The sequence below is a fragment of the Protopterus annectens genome, chromosome 3.part1 (genome assembly GCF_019279795.1).
Source record: "Protopterus annectens isolate FY-2018-M chromosome 3.part1, PAN1.0, whole genome shotgun sequence".
Lineage (NCBI taxonomy): Eukaryota > Metazoa > Chordata > Ceratodontiformes > Protopteridae > Protopterus > Protopterus annectens.
In genome coordinates this window covers 50,426,404-50,439,957 of record NC_056732.1, presented here as the reverse complement: position 1 = coordinate 50,439,957, position 13,554 = coordinate 50,426,404, and the positions used below count along the sequence as shown (strand labels likewise).

Sequence of the window (13,554 nt, the reverse complement as noted above, 5' to 3'; positions counted from 1 at the left end):
AACACAGTAGTCTCTCTTCTGATTCCCAACGTTTGACCTCCAGTTCAAGTCTCTCTAACTCCAGACAGATTTTTTAAGACCTCTGAGGAAAAGGTGAACTGTCCTCTCTCTGAAGACGAAACATCCCCATCACCAGCCTGGTTGTCTTCCTAGTTGCTGGTCCATGCTGCAGCTCTCACCAAGGCTGAAATCATTTCCTGTTTCGTCAGGTTGGCATGCATCAGTCCTTTTGACTTCACACAACTTGGTCAACTGGTTCTTTGTCAGCTTGCTATAATCCTCTGCTGACATCCTTGCCTGCTTTTTCTGACTAAACTAACAAAAATAAATAAAACTGTTGTGAAATTGAAACGCTGTATGTTTACCTTGTGGCTGCTGAGAGTACAGACACCTTCAGTGACAACTGCCCACTGGTTACTGAAGTTCAATTAATATCCCACCTAGTTGCCGCCAGTATGTGACGTTATCACTTCTCAGGGCCAGCATTCAAGGTGACTCTATCCTCACCACTGACTGCAGTGAGGGATGGTCACTTAGAGCAAAGATGAATGCACACAGTATTTCCAGATACAGCTGTTTGCACCAAGCACAGTTTCTCTTAAGAGCACACAGGGAGCATGCTCCAGACCTGGGGCTGGAGTCTCTTTCTCTCTCCAGGCCCCCCATACAAGACTCCACAATAACCACTTTGGAGCTCTGTGTCCCTGTTCTCAGTAGCTGACACACACACTTGAATATTGGATTTTCACACATACACACACACCTGGGAAAGGCTGGCACAGATTTACCAGCTGTGTCCCCTCTGCCCAGTCTATAAGGTAACTATGCTGCTACCAGTCAGTACTCTAAGGCTCTTACAAGGGTACCCTGTTATACGGAGTAAAATTAGTACTAATACAAATGGTAGAGTAAGACCAAAGCATCAAGGCGTTCAGGAGTGGCCACAGTGTCACTAAAATAAGCATAAACATTCTCAAGATGGCAAAGGTAGTCTGTAAAGAACCAGCCATAATGAAAAATATAAAATTATTTAATAATAAGTAATAAAAAAACAGGAGAATGTTACTACAATAAACAGCAGAGTTTTTAACTACAGGAATATGGAAAATAGTACACTTGCATAGTTTTACACAGTTGCAGAAAACAATACCAAACTGTTCTCACTAAATGTCCCTGGCTAAGAATTACTGTTCTGTCACTACTTATTAAGCAAGGCAGGCTGATGTATGCTGAACGTCTTACCACAGCAAAAGCTAGATGATGTATCTCCTTGATTGTGTGAATAAGTGAGATATATATCCTGTCAGAAATCTTTTCTGTCAAGTTCTAATGTGCTGCTGTGAGAGTTCCAAAGAAACCAGATGCTGGTTAGAGGATGACATCAGCTCTGGTCACCTAACTCTGGTACAATACACTCACAGAGCTTTGCTAAGATCTGTGGCAGCATCTGAAAGCTATAACACAATTTCAAACTTTCCACCCTTCCAGAATTCTCTGATAAAGCATACACGTTTGATCAGTAACAGCAATGCAACCTAATATACATGCATGCATTCTTTCTGTCCAGCAGGACCTACTGTTAATGCATTTTTAACTCAAGCAACTTTACAAATATATATTTGACTCAAACATCTGTACAAATCAGTGTGATAGTCAAATAACATACTACTGCCTACTCTCCCTGGCGCAGATGGCACTACCTCATATCATCATGCATGTCATTAGAAGAATTTACAAGTAACTTTACCATCTGATTCTCACATGTACATATAAACCAGGTTCAGAGGCCTCTGAGTTAAGTTACAGTGAGGTCAGTATACAAATAGTAGTTCATAAAAGATCACTTTGCTTCCTATCTTTCTGGCTAACTTTCTGTAGAACACACAAGGAGATTACACCAGACTGGCAAAAAATTCAACTTCAGTTACGCAAATAGGTGTGAACAATTATATTTGTGTAGATGCAAACCTATATGAGACTACTTACAAAGGCCTTGCTTACTGGAGACATAGATTATTCTCAGTAAGCATGTAATGACCGCCAACAACGAAAAATAAAAAACTGGAAATATTAATCAATTAAAATGAAGTACCTCTAGATAGGTCCATGTCCGGCTACCAAAATCAGTATCCGCGAACAGCTAAATATCGAACGTAAAACATCAGAAAGTAACATTACCAAACATAGATGATTTTGAAAAATCATTTATCAAATGGCCATAGTTGTCCAACAACAAGGAAGTAACATGATGCTTAAGGTAAGTGAAGAAAACCTTTTAAATTTCCCACTGTAGTGTGATATCGGAGTTGTATATATAGTTGGGGGGGGGGTGAAGCCCACCACCCTGGTTGGTTATGGTCGCAATGTTGGCCAACTATGACTATTCGATGAATAGTTTTCCGATGTTATCCATGTTCAGTAATGTTACTTTTCAATGTTTTAGTTTCACTATTTAGCAGTTCCTGGATATTTCTTTTTGGTAGCCGAACCTGGATACCCTAGACTGTTAACATGAAACTTGTAAGAAAAGAAGGTAGTTTGTTTAAGCTAAAACTATCAGTAAAGTTCTTCTCAGACTGTTGTTACGTCAGGCACCTTTTACACTTAAAATAAATCTAGAGACTGCACTCTTGAGAAGAAAAATAACGAGTCAGACTTTGTACCAATTACAGAAAGTACATTAAAGGTGGTATTTGGTCGTGTGGGAGAAATGTTCTTAGCAAAATATGCAAAAATGCTACTCTTTAACTCATTCAAGCCTAGAACACCTTGTTGTATACATTTCCAGTTTACACCCGTACCTCCTTATAGCATCCAGACCTTTTTTGGGTCTGGCTTCTTATCAGCTAATAATAGGCAGTGCTAGGAAGTACAAGGTGCTATTAATAAAATTACATTAAGATTTTTAATCTAGAATATGCATGCAAGGAGTTATTAATAAAATTAGACTAAGCTTGTTAATCTAGGATGTGCAATAGAGAAATTAATCACTGTTTGTCACTTATTATTCATATTTCCATATTGTCATAACTGAGGACCCTCCATGCTGTTGAGTTGGATGGTGTGATATGCCATGGTGGGAGACCGGGAAATTCATTGTCAGCATCCATTTATATCCTAGTGTGTGTGAGAGGCCGGCAGCAGGTACTAATGGAGGCAAGAAGGTCTACTACTCGAAAATCGTACATTAATAAATAGAAAAGGTTTAAAGGTTTGCTAGTTGGTGCCAGTAACATAACCAGCACCCATTAAGGGCTATTTGTTCTCTGTTTTACAATACTTGTATGAGTTACTATCCTGTGATCTTTCTTATTCCTCTGTCAAGGTTCATTTATCAGCCATTTCAGCAGGTTTGCCCATGGATCATCTGCTTTCAGTGCAGCATCACATTAAAACTTTTTGAAAGGTGTTTTGCATAACAGGCCTCCAAGAAAACTGGTGGCCTCTCCTTGTGATCTTGATTTTGTGTTAGAGAAGCTAACACTTGCTCCATTAAAGCCTGGCTGACTTGAGATTCTTAACATGGAAAACAGTGTTACTGATTGCTCTGACCTCTGCAAGATTATCTGAGTTGCAAGCTCTTATGGTGAGTCAACACTATCTCGTTTTCCATAGACACAGGGTTTCTTTGATAACTAATCCTTTCTTATGCCTAAATTGGTATCCGAGTTCACTTTAAGCCAAACTCTCCATCTCCCCATTTTCTTTCCTGAACCTAAAAATGAGGGAGAAAGGATGCCCCACACTATGGAAGTCAACAGACAACTCGAGTACTGTCTTGTCAGAACTAAATCTTTCAGATCTTCAGATTAATTCATTTCTTGTGAAGATAAGAAGGGACAACCTGTGTCAAAACAGACTATTTCCAAATGGTTGCCTAAGGCTGTTACCTTTTGTTATGCTCCCATAACAAACTGTTCCAGACAGGGTCAAGGCCCCCTGTACCAAGGCCTTGGCTTAATCTATAGTTTTTTGGAAAGGGTTGGATTCTAGAAGTATTGTAGAAGCTGCTACTTGATCCTCTGTACATACGTTTGCAAAGCACTGTAAGCTTGATTCCTTTTCTAGGTCCAGATCAGGCTTTGCTAGGACCATTCTCCAGGGGCTCCTGAACTCTTCCCCTTCTACCTCTGTAATGTAGTAAACTAGAATAATCTAACTATATAGATAACAATATAGCAACAGTGATCAGTGTGATGAACGTAGTACAATTGTATAAGTAACTGTACAATAACAGTAGATGTTCAAGTGATCACTGTTGCAGTAGCCACTCCCTCACTCTATCACCCTTGTTTTGTGATGTGCTTTTTATGCTAGGATGTGGGTATTTTTTTTGTTGTTCCTAACATTGTCTTTTCAGGGCTCAGCCTCCCTCTCTGTTGGGAGGAAAACTGTGAAGGGCTTTTCACCCAAACTTGTCTTTCAGTCAGCTCAGCATGAGATGCCCGACAATTTGGGTGTGTGGAAGCTATCCTGAAGCTTTGGAAACGTGTTGTCTGTTATATAACCCATATAGCTAAAGATACTGCAGCCATGATCATTCGAACATCTACAGTTATGGTAAGTTTACTTACACCACTGTACTTTCCACTGTTCATTTGTTTGTTTTTCCCATCTCTTCCCCTTGTTTGTCTTCTGCAAATGGCTTTGCTTTATTCGCCCATTTCCTATTTCTAGGTTTCGTTAAACACATCCTACTTGTCATCTACTACTTCTCCTCTTCTTTCCTGATGATCCCAGCATGACTTACTGAGCAGAGACAAGATATGGGATCAGGACGCCAGGCGTATTTCAAGGCTTCCTCCTTTGATGTTTCCTGAAAACTTGTCTGTAACGCTTATGTGCTGAGTGTCATCCTAGAACCAGCAGAGGGTTAAGTGCGTGCACACACATGCACGCACATACTCAGCTGATGATCAAGGGCAATGTTTCTTAAGATGTCTTCCACAAAAAACTCTAGGAGTTCCTCAAATTATAGCCAGCATAGAATATGTTCATGGGCCACTTTTGCATTTTATTTTATCTTTTTACTCAAACAGATAAAATACAAAAACAGTCTTCTTCTTCTTCTTTCGGCTTTTCCCGGTTAGGGGTCGCTACAGCAGATCACATGTCCGCTCATGGTTGGCAGTGGAGTTTTACGGTGTTGAGTTGCCAGCCTGGCACCCAACCTTCCACAGAAGGCACACACATGCACACACCCACGCCTAGGGCCAATTTAGTGTGTCCAATCCACCTACAGCATGTCTTTGGGATGTGGGAGGAAACCAGAGCACCTGGAGGAAACCCACGCAACCACAAGGAGGACATGCAGACTCCACACAAAAGGCACCCCAGCTGAGGATTGAACCAGAGAACCTCTTGCTGTGAGGCAACAACGCTAACTGCTGTACCGCCGTGGCTGCCCAAAATACAAAAAGCCTACAGATCTCTTTTTGAAAGCGAGACACTTGCACCACTGAAGGGGGAGAGTGGTGATTGGTTAAGTGCACTGGTCTTTGAGAGTTTGGTACATTTATCTAATAATTTGTGGGTGTAAAAAGTGAGTTAATGGTTGCTACCTATGGAGGTAGGTGGTGAAAAATGAGGAGGAGTTTTTTTAACACTGTCAGAAAACTAGATATTTCTGTGCATCTTTTTTATAGGGCAAATAGACGAGAGCATAGCTCTTCCATTGTCCATGATTTTGCCTCATAGTTTTGGTCGTCCTCATTACATTTCTGGTTGAGAGGTATACGGTGTGTGATTACAATATAGTAAAGGAGTTTGTTTCTCCATGAAAGAAAGAAGTTGAGAGCTATAGGATTTTCCCTTGTAAAATTTGTGGTTTTACAAAATCTGCACTGTAGAAAATGAATCCTGATGCAAACTCTTGTCATTCTAATGGTTTAAGTTTAAAAGAATGTCTAAAATCTGGCCCACATTATTTTTTTTTTATTTTGTCCATGATTCTTGTGCTAAAAGGTTGACAGATAATAGTACTTTGGGGGTTTGGGGCAGCTGTGTGCATATCTCTCAACTGTTGTATATAAAAGCACATACCCATGTAGTGAGGCACGATAGTTTTCCAGCAGAATCCTAAAAAAATCAAGCAGAAAGAACCACACATTATAGACAAGCTCAGCTGTGACTTCAGGGTAATCAAGCATTTATAACTTGTTTAGAAATAAAAACTTCTTCATTGAAAAACAAATAGATGAGTGCTTTTGCCCTAAAAAGAACTTTGTCATATCTAACGCCAATTTACATAACTTTCTTGGGTAGCGTAAGCCAGGGAACCTTGTTGGCTAGGCTTACTTAGGCCCCTTGGGCCAATAACCTATGGAGTGTTTATTTGCTTTAACAGAGATCTTTGTCAGTTCACTCAAGCAGGAGTCATAAATGTATGACATAGGCTGTTCATCCAAGCTACAATAGGATCATTTTCACTTTCATACCTGTTCTGTATATCTACCCCTTTTGGTAGCTACCAGGTTGTAGCTTATGTGCTGTATTCCTATCCTATGTGGCTAGTGCCTAATTAATACAAACACTCTATATAAATCTTGGCCCTGGCTATGTCTAATTATTAGCAGACCACTGTATCTGTTAGATAAGGCAACAATTACTAAAAAATATGTAACCAGTCAAATTGAAATCCTTAACTGTTATATTGTAGTAACCATAACTGCAGCTAGTCAGGATAATCTGGTTAAACCTGTGACTGGGAGCACCTACCGTGTATCCTTTCTGTCAGGTAGCATACCGCCCTTTCCATAACAGGATGAACTGATTATTCTGAAGTCTCAACTGTGCTTGTCTACAGTGTGTTGTTCTTTTCCCCTGATTTCTTAGGATTATCCACAAGCAGCTTTGTTGCTCACAAGTACCATTTTTCGATGTGTCTTATTTGTCCATTACATTTCAGAACTGGCATCCTTCAAATGACAATGTGTATACTATGCAAACAGTGTTATACTAGCAACTTTCTAAATATACAAAAGCAAGATGTAAAATGTCCCCGATTCTTGTGTTAAGAAAGATTACTTATCAAGGCCGGGGAGGGGGGGCTGGCAGGTGGCCAGCCATGTGCACACTTCTAAGCTGTCATATTTTGGTTTGTTTTCTGGCAAACAGTTGATTGCAGTCAAGAAATGGTGATAGTCATTTGCCTTCTAGACTTCATGACCTTCAGATGAAAATGCATCCCTAAAACTTGTTAAACTACCAGCTTTCTAAGTATATGTGGTATTTAAAATGTCACCCAATCATTTTTTATTTTGTTTGTGGTTCTTGTGCTATGAGGTAGAGGACTATGGGTGTGTGTTTGCAGTTAGATATATGTCATTTGCACAGACAACAAAGTATCTATAGTTACTACTAAGGGTGCAGTCTATGGATGAAACTGGCGACAAAGTAACTATAGTTTCTACTGAGGGTGCAGTCTGTGGATGAAACTGGCGACAACAAAGTATCTATAGTTACTGCTGAGGGTGCAGTCTATGGATGAAACTGGCGACAACAAAGTTTCTATAGTTACTGCTGAGGGTGCAGTCTGTGGATGAAACTAGCGACAACAAAGTATCTGTAGTTACTACTGAGGGTGCAGTCTATGGATGAAACTGGCGACAACAAAGTATCTATAGTTACTACTGAGGGTGCAGTCTGTGGATGAAACTAGCGACAACAAAGTATCTGTAGTTACTACTGAGGGTGCAGTCTGTGGATGAAACTGGCGACAACAAAGTATCTATAGTTACTACTGAGGGTGCAGTCTGTGGATGAAACTAGCGACAACAAAGTATCTATAGTTACTACTGAGGGTGCAGTCTGTGGATGAAACTGACTGACCAACCCTTTCTTAGGATTAAGTTAAACTTTCTTTAGTTTATCTTTGTGGGACAAGTTTGCAATTTGATTAGTCTGCTTTGAAAAACAAGTTTACATTTTTTAGTCGGTGACTGTGTGATTCAAGTTGTGGCATTAATTTCATTCAGTTATACTGTAAACAACATACAATAAAACTTTTGGCTTTTCGCTAACACCACATAAAGAATATGGCTACTAATTAAAATGCATAACCAGAAGTCTCAGGTACCTCAAATTTCAGTTGTAGCAGACTTTGAGTGAGTAGGTCCAAGCTGTTTTATCTTGTTTATAGCTGAACAATATACCATGAAATGAATAATTATTCAACATTGCTTCATTATGTGTAAAAGTATGCATTTTATCAAGAAAATGTATTAAAATGTCTAGGGTGGTGATATTTGAATAAGTCTGAGCACCAAAATCAGTAAAGTTAATCAGAATGTACAGCTGAGAAAATCTAATCCTAATAAAATGAATGTCACTCTTCTGTATCCCAGGTACAATAGACGAGAAAATTTATCAGCGGCAGATCAGTAAGCAGGGCTTGTCGGGTGCTGTTGTGGATATAACCAAGAAGTCTGAACATATCAGCTTTTCCACGGAGGAACTCCAGGATCTTTTTACACTGCACGAAGATTCCAGCTGTGCTACCCATGATTTGCTGGAGTGCCACTGTAATGGAGCAGGAGATTGTAATGGTGAGTACGGTATTTATACAGTATGTCCTTTTCCATCCTGTAGCTGAGTAACAATCAAGTTCCATATTTTTAAGAACATTCTACATGCAGTGAGTGATTGCTAGCACATAATTTAGAAATGTTCAACAGCCTTTCAGTAAATGCATTTGACATCTGAACTGACACATGCTTTATTTAACTTTTTTAGATAAGGACAGTTCAGAAGAAATGTGCTAAAGAGAAGTACTGAGTAGCTGTTTCATGTCAGAAAGGGAGACTGCATGATTTTTGTGTTTTGTGACTAGATTCAAAATAGAATGCAGAATTATATGCATTTTTAACACTGTCACACATATGGCAAACTAAGCAACATTTATAGAACAGGTATAAAATAACTAATGTATGCCTTGTACTGAAGTGGATCACAATAAGTTTATTCAACAAAGTGCCACTTAATTGTAGTGTATTTGCCAACCTCCATTTGATCAAAGCTCTGGGGGCTTTGCCCACTTAAAATGTGTGTTGGGGATCTTTGCCCCATATCCCTTTATTTAATAAGCACATTCTGCATGATTCTATATATCAGAAGTAGATTGCAGACCCCATTTCGAGTAACATTCCGTAGGCTAAGTGACCAAAATGCAGCCAGCAAAAAGGTCGTGCAAAAAGGTCATGCTTTCATTCAAGCAGTTTAGCAGCCACAGTACTGCTGCTTAAGATGCAGTGTTTTTATAGGTGGATGGTGAGGCATTGGTCAGCACTTGTACATGTACATAGATTGGGATAGAGCTGAACATAGAAAACTTAAGATGCAGTGTTTTTATAGGTGGATGGTGAGGCATCGGTCTACACTTGTACATGTACATAGATTGGGAGAGAGCTGAACATAGAAAACTTTCATAAAATGGCAGAAGCATTTATTGCTTGTTGAGTACCCAAAACATACAATGTAACTGTAGCTACATTAGTGCAGTTGCACACCTTGTCCCCTTCACAATTTTATACCCTTATATACCACACACACACACGCGTGTGTGTGTGTGTGTGTGTGTGTGTGTGTGTGTGTGTGTGTGTGTGTGTGTGTGTATATATATAAAAACATCATTTTTATAAGCAAGGAGGGAAGGCACCCCTGCACCTGCTAATCATTATAACTTTGAGATCATACATTCCCCAAGGAAAGGGCATGTTTCTTTATCCCAGGGGCTGCCGATCTCGCACATCTGTCAGCCATCAGTATTGTTAACCTTAGTCCGGAGTTTGATGGTGCAGGCCAGGACAATCAGTGTGCCCATCTTAGGGGGTGCACCTTTGGGGAATACTAGCGTGATTTGATTTCTGTGGTGGAGACTGGGGGAGCAGATGCGCACAGTACCTCATTTGGTGAGCAGGACAGTGAGGGGAAGTCCATTGCTAACGCACATTGCATCATGCTCCACTCATAAGGTATTGCTAGGTCTGCACAACAGGTGGGCTGTATTAGAAAAGTATACCTTGGCAGCAGAATGACATCACCTGCCCTAAATGCCTCATTACTCTGCAGCAGTATGACACAACCTGCCTCAGGTGAATCATTCCTCGGCAGCAGTATGACACCATCTGCCCCAGAAGTCTCATTCCTCGGAAGCAGTATGATACCATCTGCCCCAGAAGTCTCATTCCACGGCAGCAGTATGACACCATCTGCCTCATGTGTCTCATTCCTTGCTAACAATATGATACCACCTGCTCTAGGTGTCTCATTCCTCAGCAGCAGTATGACACCACCTACCTCAGAAGCCTCATTCCTTGGCAGCAGTATGACACCACCTGCCTCAGGTGTTTCATTCCTTGGCAGCAGTATGACACCACCTGCTGTCGGTGTCTCATTCATTGGCAGCAGTATGACACCACCTGCCTCAGGTGACTCATTCTTTGGCAGCAGTATGACACCACCTGCCTCAGGTGACTCATTCCTTAGCAGCAGTATAATACCACTTGCCCCAGGTGTCTCATTCCTTGCTAACAATATGATACCACCTGCCCTAGGTGTCTCATTTCTTGGCAGCAGTATGACACCACCTGCCCCAAGAGTCTCATTCCTTGGTCACAGTATGACACCACCTGCCCCAGGTGTCTCATTTTCTGCTAACAATATGATACCACCTGCCCCCGGTGTCTCATTCCTTGGCAGCAATATGACACCACCTGCCCCAGGTGTCTCATGCCTTGCTAACAATATGATACCACCTGCCCCAGGTGTCTCATTCCTTGGCAGCAGTATGACACCACCTGCCTCAGGTGTCTCATTCCTTGGCAGCAGTATGACACCACCTGCCTCAGGTGTCTCATTCCTTGGCAGCAGTATAACATCACCTGTCTCAGGTGACTCATTCCTCGGCAGCAGTATGACACCACCTGCCCTTGCTCTCTCATTCCTTGGCAGCAGTATGACACCACCTGCCCTTGCTCTCTCATTCCTTGGCAGCAGTATGACACCACCTGCCTCAGGTGTCTCATTCCTTGGCAGCAGTATGACACCACCTGCCTCAGGTGTCTCATTCTTTGGCATCAGTATGACACCACCTGCCTCAGGTGACTCATTCCTTGGCAGCAGTATGACACCACCTGCCTCAGGTGACTCATTCCTTGGCAGCAGTATGACACCATCTGCCTCAGCTGACTCATTCCTTGACAGCAGTATGACACCACCTTCCTCAGCTGACTCATTCCTTGACAGCAGTATGACACCACCTGCATCAGGTGACTCATTCCTTAACATTAGTATAGCACTACCTGCTCCAGGTGTCTCTGTCTCCTCACTGGCATCAGACATGGGGTGGAGTTACTCTGAGAATGGCTAAAGGCAGTTTGGTAGACCAGGTAGACAAGGAGATGCTTTGGAATTAGCTGATGCTCAGCAGCTGGGAGCCTAAAATCAATCTACTATCATTTTTATATCCCTTGCACCATTCCACATTACTCCTGACCCAGGATGAGTATTGTGCCTTCACAGCATGTACATGCATTAGCAGCTCAGGTGTTACCTCATGCGGGTGCAGGACTTAGAAAGATGGGCTTATTGTTCAAATCCTTTGTACCAATATTTGAATGTCTTTTGATTGTCAAGCAAGCACTTTTCAAGTGAATTGTCAGCTACATTGTTGCATTCACCCTGTCTGTGCAAATATATATATTTTTTTTGTTCAAAAAACATCAGGCTGCTGACCACCTATCGTAAATACTGTGATCAGACATGACTTCACCAAAGGGGTGGCTACCTCTGACACTTACTTCAAAAATGTCCCAGTTGCAGACATTTGTGCCATGGCCACATACCTCTACAAAGCATTATTGCCTCACCCTTAGTTTATAGACTGGATTCTGTATGTCAGTGGTCTATAGTCTGATATGTCTGAGCCTCAAGCTCCTTCCACCCCATCCAAGCAAGTACCCATTAAGAATGGACCTCATTGTTATATGTAACGTATACATTCTTACTGTATCAGATGACCTGTAAGAAAATCCTCCTAGACAGGTTCGAATTGTACTCCCCTCCATCACAATTTGTGTGAATCTCTCTCTCTTCTGCCAGCCTGAGCTGTTAGTCTACTGTAAGGTGAACAGGTATATTCTTTTGTATTATCTATTCAGTAATACAAGTAAAAAAAAATCATTATTATTGCATCATTTGCAGGAAAAATGGGTTGGGGTCTAACTGGTGGTCTTTGTGCACGTGTGTGTGTTTTGTGTGTGTGTGTGTGTGTGTGTGTGTGTGTGTGTGTGTGTGTGTGTGTGTGTGTGTGTGTATATATATATATATATATATATATATATATATATATATATATATATATATATACACTATTGCTAAATTATGGAATGCTTTGCCATCTAAATTTCGTAGCATTGAATCCCTCAAAACTTTCAAACTATCGTTGAAAAACCACTTTCTCAAGTCACACATCCTTGCTCCCAAACACATGTAGTGTTGTTGTTCTTCTTTCGGCTTTTCCTGGTTAGGGGTCGCCACAGCGGAACTCCGGCCCGCTAATGATTGGCAGTAGATTTTTAAGGTGCCAACCTTCAACGAAGGCATGCCAATTCATGCATGTCTTTAGAACGCCACTCGACCACGGGGAGGACATGCAGACTCCACACAGAAGGCACTCCAGCTGAGAATCGAATGGGAGAACCTCTTGCTGTGAGCCGACAATGTTACCGCTGCACCACCGTGGCTCACTGTAATGTCCATAATTACCTCCGTCCTCCTTCCATTCCTGTTAACCTTTTTACCCTTCTCAGAAGTCATCTTGTTATCCCAGTCGAAATATACTGGCTGGCCCTCTTTTTAACCATTACTTTGTAAGCTTACAAGCACTACTCCCAGCCTCTATTCCACCTCAAACTCTTCTTCCATAACCTTCTTTTGACCTCACTATTGACCTGAGTAAGTCATGCTAATACACTTGTAGCATTAACTCACCTTTCTTCTGCCTTAATCTACAACCTTCATTCTATGTCTCCCCTTCTCCCTACCATCCCATCACCCATATCTACATTTCTACTAACCTTATCCCTCCCCTTCTCCCTACCATCCCATCACCCATATCTACATTTCTACTAACCTTAAGTCTAATCCAGTGAAAGATGTAACACTACCTATTTTCTAAACACAATTATATCGCCCATCTCTCCAAATTGTCATTTATATTTCAATTGCTGTGACTGGATAACATCTTATTGTAAATTATTATATCTCAGACGATGTGAAGCAAATGTATAATGGTCATTAATTTTGATTAAGTCTGCTTAAACTTTTTATTACTTAAAGTTAGTCTTGTGGAGCTTTTCTCCCCGGGCCTCTGCTGAAAAGGGGTCTGTGACCCAGACAGAGTTTCCCAGTCACCAAACGTCAATAAATAAAATAAAATTCACACACTTAGGTAAAGTGTGCATTAACTTGTGCCTTGGTTACTAAGGACGGCATATTCCCAGGTATTAGGATTTCCCAGAAAATATTTAAAATTAGAATTACTTTGCAGTATAA

The 13,554-nt window shown here is 41.1% G+C and overlaps 1 protein-coding gene and 1 non-coding gene across 5 annotated transcripts in view; one reads left to right on the top strand and one right to left on the bottom strand.

The window, feature by feature from the left end:
- Nucleotides 1-13,554, top strand: part of RAD54B (RAD54 homolog B) — a 1,676,581-nt gene that overhangs the window by 1,583,293 nt on the left and 79,734 nt on the right. For all 4 annotated transcript variants that reach the window (XM_044066559.1, XM_044066560.1, XM_044066556.1 and 1 more), the window contains exon 14: nucleotides 8,346-8,546. In XM_044066559.1, the coding sequence (XP_043922494.1) occupies nucleotides 8,346-8,546 (201 nt within the window). The remainder of the gene's footprint in view (nucleotides 1-8,345; nucleotides 8,547-13,554) is intronic.
- On the bottom strand, nucleotides 7,984-8,093 carry LOC122799042. Its single transcript, XR_006364416.1, has one exon. It is a non-coding gene; the product is annotated as a small nucleolar RNA snR87 (small nucleolar RNA).